Source organism: Orycteropus afer, unplaced genomic scaffold, assembly GCF_000298275.1.
Source record: "Orycteropus afer afer isolate SDZICR_OR568_19922 unplaced genomic scaffold, OryAfe1.0 scaffold00038, whole genome shotgun sequence".
In the NCBI taxonomy this organism is placed as follows: domain Eukaryota; kingdom Metazoa; phylum Chordata; class Mammalia; order Tubulidentata; family Orycteropodidae; genus Orycteropus; species Orycteropus afer.
The window spans coordinates 12,399,026-12,410,531 of record NW_006921625.1 but is presented as its reverse complement, the minus strand read 5'-3'; the positions used below and the strand labels follow the sequence as shown (position 1 = coordinate 12,410,531).

Genomic DNA, 11,506 nt, shown 5'->3' with positions numbered 1-11,506 from the left:
TCAGAAGGGACCATTCCCTGGAGAAGGATGTCATGCTTGGTAGGGTGGAGGGTCGACGAAAGAGGGGGAGGCCTTCAACGAGATGGATTGACACAGTGGCTGCGATGATGGGCTCAAGTATAGCAGGGATCATGGAGCTGGTGCAGGATTGGACAGTGTTTCGTTCTGCTGTACATGGGGTCGCTATGAGTCGGAAACAACTCGACAGTACCTAACAACAACAAGGTGGGAAAGCAAAGCTACAGAACTTATGCTCAGTGATGTTTAGGGCCTTGCTCTGGGGGCAAGCCCAAACTGTCAAGGTAGACATCTGCCAAAACTGACTGTACGTTGGTTGGCACAGACCCCTGATGTGGCCCAAGTACCGATTCAGGGCTGCCATTATGTGTTCAATTCATACCCTCAGTCAGCTGGGAGAAGCATGCGCTTTTCATTGGATTCTCTAGAGGTCACTGAGTGTGGCTCAGTTTACCTACCATTCTCCCTCCTTACATCGATGCCACATCACACCTCAGCCAGTGTGAGCCTTTACAGCCATGAGTCCACACATGGCACCCCCCTGCCAACATTGTCACTTCATTCAGCATCAGAGCCCAAGCCCTACAGTAGCTTCAGGTCTTTGACGTCATTTTCTAACTGCTTTCCCTCCTTGCTCACACGACCCCAGCACCTCCAGCTTCTTGCTGTTCCCTGAGCCTGCCAGGCCCATCCCTCCTCAGGATACTTGCACTGGCTCTTCTCCAGACCTGGAATACTGTCTGTAAGCATGGCTCCACCCCTTCCCTTCTTCTGATCTTGGTCTTGTGGCTACCCCATTTAAAATTGTAGCCCTGTGCTCACTTGCCAACTTCTGACAAGTTGATTTACTTTGTGTTGCATTATCATCTGTCCTCATCCACTAGAACAGAGGTCAGCACACTTTCTCAGTAAAGGTCCAGATCATAAACACTTGGACTTCGTGAGCCTTATGGTCTGTACCCCAGCTACTCAACTTGGCTGTTGTACCATGAAAGACCTGTAGACAATGTGTGAATGAATGGGCTTAGAGTTTGCTGACCTCTGCCCTTGATAATACCCTCCATGTGGGCAGGGATTTTCATCTTGTGTTCATGTGGCATATAGTAGGTGCTCCATAAATAGTTGTTGAGTGAATGAATGAATGAGTTGGGTGAAATCATCCTCCTTTCTTACTAGCATTTTTTCTTTGCGCTGGCTTAACTAAATTTAATCTTACTCTCTGCACTATCTTCCTTTCTAAAAACAAAGCAAATTACACTTCAGATGTTCATTCATTGATTCACGTGTCTCTTGTGTCTGTGTGCCAGGCATGTGCTGTGCTGAAGGCATGAGTCGAGTAGGACAGAGACATGGCCTTTGTTCTCCCATCTTACACTCTGCAGGATGGATCATGCTGCCCCTTTGCTCTATCATGTCTTTTATAGAAACTCAAAGTCATGCAGAGAAAGCTTCACTAATAGTAGAATCACTGGGGGAAAAGAAAGAACACAAATAATCTCATGGGCTTGTTGAGTTTGCCAGAGCTGATTTGGGCCCTTGTATTTTTAATGTCTGTCTTGCCCTTTGCGACTGTAGAATCTTGAAATGAAAGGGTCTTGTCTGTTATGTTCAGTGTTGTATCCCAGGACCAGGCATCTTGTCTGGTACATGCAACACATATGTGCTGAATGAATGAAACCAGTGCTGAGTAAGGAGAGAGCAGTGTTCTGCGTCCCTGGGACTCTGAGATCCACATGCTTTCCTCTGGAGCCCTTCAGTTGCAAACTACCGTATTAGAGTGAAGTTAGTCCCAAGAGGTCTAAGCTCAACAAAGTTCTGCTTGCCCCCACCTGCATTTCTGTCAACACGGCACAGCAGGATTCAATGTGATTTCATTCAAACAACAGCAGCCCACTTGAGGCTCTTGATGACGATCTCCCGCATAAAGTATATCTTGTTTTGGATCCCACTCACTGCCCTTGTGATAAATAATGACCCCAATGACTTTGCTGAGAAAGTGGTCTGACTAGATCTTGCATGGTGCTCATGACCTCTGATACCCCCTCCTGCAGCATCCAGGACATCACTTTTCACTCATTCCATTAAATGGGAAAACAGCATCCGGCAGGAACTGCCATTTCCCCTCCTGCTGCTAAATCAATAAGCCTGGCAAACACATGCTTGGAATGGTTTGATGTCTTTTGGTCAATGATCCACCTAATGAAATGCCGTGGTTCAGAAAATAGAAAGTTGAATGTGTTATTTGTAGGGTTGGCTGTTTGGTCTGCTCCCTAGTCATTGGATGGAATGCAGATGTTGTGGGCCATTTTAGATGCTAATAGAATAACACCCCATGGAGCTATTCCTTGGGGTTAAAGGAAAAACAAAACAGTAGTGCAATTCTGAGACCTTGAACTAGAAACTGCCCTGGCACATTTTATAGGTAGGTGGCCATAGACTACGTAAACTACTTCCCTGTTAGCGGAACTTCATTGAATCACAGTCATTATGCCTTACGGCCCTACTCAAGAATTCATGGTACGTATTGCTTTCCCACTTCTTGGGTGACACGTTTTTAAGTTCACTAGAAGTTTATTTAAAATGCCACAGAAACCATTAGTAACAATTATATGGCCATGCTAAAGAGATTCGAACTCTAGATTGCCTGCTGTGGTGCTGTGTGAGGAGAAGGGCAGGGATGGCACAGAAAACCCCCTGCAGTTCTGGGGTGAGGTATGAGGAACAGAATACGAGTAACAGTGATGGACACTATTTTTTTTTTTCTTGACACTATTTTTTAAGTTCTTATTTTGTGGCACACTCTTAGGAAGCACTGCATCATCGAATAATCATTATAATCAATGAAGTAAAGATTGATATCGCCAGAGAAACAAGGAAACTGAGGCTCAGAGAGGCCATGTGACTTCCCTGATATAGGGGCTGTAGTATCTCAGACTTAGGACTCCTCAGAATGGAAGATTCTTGGGTGGGAGGCGGGGAAGGTGCTGGATACCTTACTATGGCCCCAGGCTCCACTACTGGGAGGGGGGTGGGTGGGGGATGCCTCTGCCACCTGTAGCTGGCCCTGAGGCCACCGGAGTTTCACTTCTGTCTCTAAATCCTCCTCCCGTCCCTTCTTTCCTTGATGTCTTCTCACCAAGAAAGGGCCTCACCTTTCTGCTAGATGGTAGCCACTTGGTCACACTGTGTTCCTCAGTCATTTAGATTTGAGCTCTATAGAGAGAAAGCAGTGACAATTATCCAGTCTCTCCTTTTGAGCAATTGGAATGACTTTGCTTCTAGGTGACATTTTATCATAACCAAACATATAAACTATTTTATAAATGTGTGTTAGCAGAATTTCCTAACAATCTGAGAACTTGACCTCAGTAGGCAGACCCTGGTATCACAGTGCCCAAACATTAACATCAGAAGGAATCTTAGCTACCATGTCATTGGTCAGTGCTCTTATGTTACTGATGAGGTAGCTTTAGCCTAGAGAGGGAACGGGCTTACTTAAGGTCACACAGGACAGCAACCAGAACCTAACCCCTGAATTACTGTGCATCTATTAATTCATCCATTCCCCTCAATAAACTTAATTCTACCATGACCAAGGTGTTCAAATGTTGTGGAATAAATAGCCAAGAAGACAGACGCAACCACTATCTTCATGGAGTTTAGAATTGAATATTAAATATGTTAAATGTTAAACAAATGTGCAATATGCCATTGATTTTGCATTCTGATTGCAGGGGGCTGGGTATTAAAGTATGTACCTATAAGATTTGGTTTATTTTGGAGGTCAGGTGAGACTTCATTCCACAGTGGTGTTCAGTTGATTTCTAAAGGACAAGCAAAAGTAGAATAGGGGAGGGGGTGAAGAGAAGGGATTCTTGGGGATGGAACAGCATGTGTGGAGCCCTGGAAGGGGAGCAGGGCATATCTGAGGTACAAATAGGAAGATAATGGCTGTAGCAGAGTCAGTGAGGGAAAAGGACACAGGACTGGGAGGGTCATCAGGGCTAGATGTACAGTTTTGAAAACCACAGGGACTTGGTCAGTTTTCCAAGAGCAGGAGGAAGGATTTTAAAGAAGGAAATTACTTGACCTATTTGCGCTTGGGAAAATATCATTAGCTACTGTGTCTAGACTCCACGTGTCTGGACACTTGGTCTACATACAATCAGCATTTATGCTGCCATTACAGAAGGGTATAAAATAACTTTTTCTTTTATTTGTACTTCTTAATCTTTTTGTTACTGCATAGCAATAAAATTACTTATGCTAAAGTACTAAATTTTTCAAAAGCTACATATTATAAAGCTTTTTATAGTTTACTATTCCAACCCCAACACAAAACCAAACTCACTGTCCTCAAGTTGATTTTGACTCATAGTGGCCCCTCCTTGGGCTTCCAAGGCAGTGTCTCTACGGAAGTAGATTGTCCCGTTTTCCTTCCAAGGAGTGCACTGGCTGGTGGGTTTGAACCACCAGCCTTCTGGTTAGCAGTCAAATGCCTTAGGCACTACTAAAGGTAGAAGCAATTCTGTGAAATAATGAAATACAAAAGTATTGTCCCCTTCCTCAAAAATTATTCTGCTGGATCTAGATGGAGCCAGAAAACATGGCCACATAACAACAAAGTGTAATGCAGATATCTCCACATTAGGCTGTATTCTTGTAAGGTACATTTCCTTAACAGCCACTCAAGGGGTATTACCTTGTGACTCAACCTGAGGTCCTTAGACAGTGTGTTGTTACTGGGAGTATTTGGAAATTTGCCACCATGAGCACTGATTGGTCAAGGACAACCTTTGCAGCTCACCTGAATCCAGGTGAATGCACCTTCAGCTCATGGGCCTGCTGCCTCAGAAGGCTGGAATGTCACAAAGTCATGGACCTGTTAAGCCTGGAACCTGCCAGTGTTCAAGCACAGCCCCATAGAACAGCGTAGGCTCTAGAGTGCTCAACTGGCCTCTTGGGGCCTTAGTTTCTTTGGTAAAACAGAACTAATGCTCCCTACCCACAGGAGGTTTGTGAGACTCAACTAGATAATATATGTGAAAGTGGGACCACCTAAATGAATGGCATGGCAGCAACCTTATCAGGAGCTCCACATTTCCTTAGTTAGGGGCAGTTCTCTATTGTGCTGGGACACTTTTGGTGAGAAAATCACTAAACACAGTTTAAAGCATAGACACACTAAATAAGGTTTCTTGGAGTGGGTTACTTTCATGGAGTATCTGTAGGGTTCCAAAAGAATGCTCCATTTGGTCAGGGTCTGCTTTGTGGTGGAGGGGCCTGTCCTGCCTGCAGATGCCCCCACCTGCCTCACCTCATCTTTTGCCCCCCAGACTGCTGAGATCTGCAGTCCCTTGGAGGAATTGGACACCCCCCACTACCAGAGGTCTGTAGATTTTGCCAATCCTGATGGATAGTAAAGTGTTTGATTCACTTTGTGACCCAGAAGGTTCATTTCATCCCTGGGAAGTCAGTTAACATGAGGCAGAACCCAACACACCACTGGGTTTATGTGGCTCACCAGTCATCTCACTGGGATCCCGTGAGAACTGACTAGAGAAGAAATTACAGCCTAAGTGAGTTTGGATTCTATGGAGATGAGTTGAATTCTTCTTCCAGAATTTAGAATTGATTTTCAAAATTAAGAGCACAAATTAGGGTTCATACAATGCTCAGGTGGGAGTTAAAGAAAATGGGGAGGGAGAATTAGTGCACATTTTAAAGGGATGTGTTAGAAATGATGGCAGCTTGCAGGGGCCTCGAGCATTTATGTCTCCCATGTGTTTTCTATTCTCAGGTCTTTTGAGGGGCCCTATAAGCTCTGGTGGTATAGTGCCTAAGGCATATAACTGCTAACCAGAAGGCTGGTGGTTCAAACCCATCAGCCACTCCTCGGAAGGAAGAGGGGTCGCTATGAGTCGGATCCAGCTTGCCAGCAGTGGGTTTGGTTTTATAAGCAAACCAGGGGGTGATGGTGGTTCAGCAGTAGAATTCTCACTTTCCATGTGGAAGACCTAGGTTCTATTCCTGGCCAATGCACCTCACGCACAGCCATCACCCAGCTGTCACTGGGGGCTTGCAAGTTACTGTGATGTTGAACAGGTTTCAGCAGAGTTCCCGAACTTAAATGGACTAGAAAGAATGGCCTAGAGAGCTACTTCCAGAAGTCAGCCAGTGAAGACCCTGTGGATCTTAATAGTCTAATCCTCAACCAATCAAGGAATGGTGCTAGACCAGGCAGTGTGTCATTCTGCTGTGTGTGGAATCACCATAAGTCGGGGGCCAACTCATTGGCAGCTAACAGCAGCAACAATAAGCAAACCAGTTACTGGAGCAGCTGGAAAAAGAGTTTTCTAGAAAGCATGACTGGTCATATCTGAATGAATACTAACATGTTTCTCCCGTTCTGCTCTTTCCTGCCTAGATTCTTTTGTTGGAGGTGTCATTGGCCTTATTTTTGCTTACATTTGCTACAGACAGCACTACCCTCCTCTGGCCAACACAGCTTGTCATAAACCATACGTCAGCCTCCGGATCCCAACCTCATCGCTGAAGAAAGATGAGAGGCCCACAGCAGACAGCGCACCCAGCATGCCTCTGGAGGGCATCACTGAAGGCCCCGTATGACTAGTATCTTGGGAGGATGGACACTTAGCCCTGGGTACACCTGCCACCCTGATACCATAACACCATAGAAAAGGTTTTCTGTAGTGTGTCTCTCATCACTTGTTTCTCAAAGTTGTCCTTCTGCTTCCATTTGGCCAGTGGTGTTCCTGCTACTTTAAATGTCTACTTTCAACTTTCTTGAGTTTTCAAGGGAAGGACACCAGGAACCGTCTTCGGACTGGAAGGACGCTGCAAGTGTGGATGGGTGTTATTTGGCGACACCTCTCAAATGTTTGCTGTACCAGCCACTTTCCTGTGTTTTCATGGTTGTAAAACAATAAATCCTACCACTTGGAAGACTTGTTGGCTATCCAGTGCAGCAAAAGTTGTTTGGAAATGCACTGGGTGTCACAGGTGAGATAGATGTGGCAAGCCAGCCCAAAGCCAGCACGGTCTGTCAGTCATATCAGGTACTAGGCTTAGAAGTAAAGGCTTGGAAGCCTTTTGAATCATGAGTTTATTATAGCATAAGTCTCTCAAATGGAGTTGAAACTGGGTGCTACAGTATTTGCATTTCCAGGGCTTTTTGATCCTTGACTCTAGAAGGAAATGAGTTGAGTAGCATCAGAGTAGACATCCACCAAGTACAGTGAAACTACAGATGCTTGAGTGTGGTGCAGGGAGGAGGTGACTGCAGGTGTCCCTCTTCCCATACTTCCAACATAGGTACAAGAGCCAGTTCTGTGACTTGGCCTTTTATAGAGAGCTCTACATGCCCTATCTGACCCCCTGTCTGAAATGGTGACTAATCTCACCAACTGGAAAACTGGTGCCATGGGGCCCATCTCGAAGGAGATGTGGGGGGGGGCGGTGGGAAGGCTTGACTTAACTTCTGTCCAAATCACAAACCACTTTTTTAAATTACAGCACTTCCACCAGCAAACCCCTTTGAAAAAAAGGTACATTTCTGGGTGTCTGGCCCAAGGTCTAATCAGGTAAGAGTTTATCCCCTTTAGGATGAGAGTTTGCTGGGCTCTGCTCTCCCGAAGCATTCCTCAGGTGGTGGCCCCATCCATTCCTCTTGCAGGAGGTGTTCCAGTGTGACAGGGCACAGTTGAGGTTCCCGAAGCTTCAGGAACACACCGTATCTTTAGCTCAGCTCTTTGCAAAGTTTCAGTGTGACCAGTCAATAACCACCTAGAAGTCTTGGTATAGAGTCTGCTTGGCTGGCCCACTCTTCTCAAAGCATTGAGCATTCCCTCCATTCTGTTCTGAACAGCCACGCCGTGTGCTTCTCCAGATTTCCTGGCCTGCTGCGAGGTGATGTATCTTTGATGTCCAAACGAACGTCACTTTCTAGCAGTTAGTGTAACGGACTGCATTTTGAAAGACCTGAGTGGCTGTGTAAATCATCTGCTGAGCATCTCTGGCCTGGACAGGCTGTTAGAACCATTAGGACAGCTTTGATCAGCTGTAGTGCTGTAGGCTGAGCCCTGGAGAGCATGAACCACCTCGTGCAGCCCTTGGTCAATGAGCCTGGGGCAGCCTTCCTCCCACAGTGGTCCTTTAGGGACAGAGCCAGGCGGTTGATCCCGTGGATGGGGGCTGAGGAGCAGAAGGCTTGAAGTGACTTCCATCAAAATCCAACTACTAATTTTTTTCACTTGTCACAGGTACATCAGCAAACAGCTTTGAAAACAAGTGTGAAAGCTTGTTGTTGGAAATAACAGAAAACAATAACACAAATAGAAGAAAAAAAAAATAAAAATAAAAGCTTGTTGTTGTTAGTTGCCACTGAGTTGATGCTGACTCGTGGCAACCCCGTGCGTGCCGGGTAGGATTGCACCATAAGTTTTAGCAGATCACCAGGTCTCTCTTCCAGGTTGCCCTGCGTGGGTTCAAACTGCCAGTCTGTCGGCTGGTACTTGAGCCCTTACCTCTGCATCAGCCAGGGGTCCACTTTAAAAGCTAAGTCATAGCAGTTCCCAAAACACAATCTTCAATCCAGAATTTTAAATTCTTATCAAGTTGGAAAACAACTCTGATTTAACTAAAGTTTCTAAAATTTTCAAAAATAGAAATAGAGAAAAAGGATCCTTTGCTAGTGTTCAAAAACAATCAGTATAGCCTATGTTTCTTTGATGACAGTTTTACCCAAGCTGGGGAATACCAAAACCAAACTCACTGCCATTGGGTTGATTTCAACTCATAGTAATCCCCCACTGGGTTTCCAAGGCTGTAAATCTTTATGGAAAAAGACCACCTCGTCTTTCTTGCATGGAGAAGCTGATGGATTCAAAGCATCTTCCTTTTGGTTAGCAGCCAAATGCCCTAAATAGCAAGTAGGAACAAAAGGAATCCCAGGGGTGCACAGATGATTAAACGTTCAACTACTAACTGACCCACCCAGAGACACCTCAGAAGAAAGGCCTGCCCGACTGCTTCTGAGTGGTCATAGCCCTGAGAACTCGATGGAGCAGTTCCACTTTGACACACACAGGGTCTCCATGAGTCAGAATCAACTGAATGGCAACAGACTTGATTGGGTTTTTAAGGAAGTGAAAGGTTGCGCTTCAGTTAGTGAGGGCGTAAAATTCTGGACCATAAAATGTAAATTCGACATAAATACTTACATTTAAAGACAAATGGCCAGAAAGGACTGTGCAAAGTTACAAATAACAGAGTATTGTTAATGTTGGTAATTAAATTGAAAGTCCAAAGACAGGCCATGAAAAAGCTTTGATTAAAACGTAATTAAAATTGCAAAGGATGTAATAACATGAAGCTTATGGCAGGATCCTTAGGAGCCGTAATTAACAGTGGAAGCCGGTCAGGAAAGGCAGGTGTTGCTGTGGATCTGCATATTTTAATTTCATGGTCTATTAAGGTGAAAGAAATGTTAACGTCTAATGCACCGATAAAATGGCCATCACTGAGGGAGTTTGTTCCTCAGCCCCTGCTCTCTTTTGGATGTGACAGGTTACTAATTCAGACTCTTTGGCAAAACTCACAGCCTGAACCCTGCAGAAATGGAATGGGCAGGGGTTGGAGGTGGTTTCCGGGCATGGCCACATGATATGGGAGTAACAGGGTCTTGGAGTGAAGGACGGAGCATGGTGGGAAGGAAGGTTACAGTTATGCAGCGTATCTTTTCAGCTATGTAGACTTGGGAACCTGACAATGGTGATTGTGGTGATTATAAACTCACTGCCCTCGAATTGAATTTGACTCATAGCAACCCCTCCTTGGGTTTCCAAGGTAGTATCTCTACAGAAGTAGATTGCCTAATCTGCCTTCCGAGGAGTGGCTGGTGGGTTTGAACTGCCAGCCTTCTGGGTAGCAGTCAAATGCTTTAGGCACTACACCACCTAGGAAATGGACTTCCATCCATCACCTTACCTCTAAGAAACTAACTTGACAACTTGAGTGTGTTTAGTACTTATTTTATAGTAAGACATAGGGCCCAGCCTATAAGCTGTGGTCTGCAAGACTTCTCTTCCTTTGCTGAGTGAACCTGCTGGAGTCCATATTAGAGATCCGCAGTCACAAAGTGAAATACCTGGAGGGAGTAGGAGGGAGTGGACCAGGAACAGTGTTAATGGGGAATGGTGGGGACTGTGGAGATTATGGAGCTCTGGTGGTGTTGTGGTTAAGGTATCGGGCTTAATCAAAAGGTAGATCGTTCGAACGCACCAGCTGCACCATGGGGAAGATGAGGCAAACTACTTCTGGAAAGATTTACACCCTTGGAAACCCAATGGGGGTCGCTATGAATTTGAGTTGACTCAATGGCAGTGGGGTTCTTTTTTTGGGTTGGGGAGGTTATGGAGACTAAAGGGTACACACCCCAGGGAAAAAGTACTGAGCCTCCTAAGCTCCAGGTTGTGGTTGCCAGTTAGGGTAGCAAACCCAGTGTTGTCAGATCTCCTGTTTTTTAAAGAGAAGTCAAAATCTGCATTTTTTGTAAATCACTTGAGTTTTACTTTTGCATCTGTTTCCAGTGAGTTACTTTAGGGTGCAAGTAACAAAACACCCAATAAAAGCAGCTTGCTCTACCATCTTCAGTGTATCAGTGATACTCCCCTCATGATCACAAGATGGCTGCAGCATCTCCAAGAATCATGTCCTCATCCCATCACGCTCAAAGGCAGGAAGCCCAGCGGGACTTGGTCATGTAGTTAGATAACTGTATATGCAGATCTGTCTTTGTTAGGGAAGAAAATGTTGCTTACAACTCCTAAACAAAATTCCCTTTACTTATACTGACTAGAACTGTGTCCACGGCCACCATCAAAGGTAAGGGGGACAAGAAGAATGGGTATCTGGCATTTTCAGCCACTTTGTAGTCTCTGGATTCTGCTTGCTTAGGAAAAGAGTGGAAGAATGGCTGCTAGGTTGACAAACTTATTAAAACACAAATAAAAATGGTATCTAGGTCAAATAAGATCATACAGCAAGCTGCTTGCAAACATCCTTATGGATCACATGGCTTCTTGGTGAGTTAGACTTTGAGCAGAAGGGCTGGCTCTTCCATCAATCTGTGGTAGACCTATTGAATTACCTTCCCCATAGAATTTTTCTCAGCAAAGCCACAGAGTTTGTTGGCTAGGCATACTCAGTCTCTTTGGAGGGTCCCGTCACATCGTTTCCCCCAGCTCTGCCTTTTTCAAGACACTGACCCTTCCCTTAACTTGCCATTCCCAGCCTCCTTTCAGTTTAGCCCTGATGACATGTCTCAACTCTTTTCAGCTCATTGTGAACAGATCACATTTGAGGGTGTTGTCTTCCTGTTATTAACCTCACCTAGAAAGACTCTCTCTTCACTGGGAAACATCTCCACACAGGACGGAGCCCAGGGGGCCATGACTGGCAACCTTCC

The 11,506-nt window shown here is 45.2% G+C and overlaps 1 protein-coding gene across 1 annotated transcript in view; it reads left to right on the top strand.

Annotated features, from left to right (window-relative positions):
- The window catches only part of PLPP4 (phospholipid phosphatase 4), a 145,780-nt gene extending 139,132 nt beyond the window's left edge, over nucleotides 1–6,648 (top strand). Inside the window, exon 8 of the mRNA XM_007936831.2 lies at nucleotides 6,446–6,648. Coding sequence (XP_007935022.2) covers nucleotides 6,446–6,648 — 203 coding nt within the window. The remainder of the gene's footprint in view (nucleotides 1–6,445) is intronic.
- Nucleotides 6,649–11,506: the final 4,858 nt, after the last annotated feature.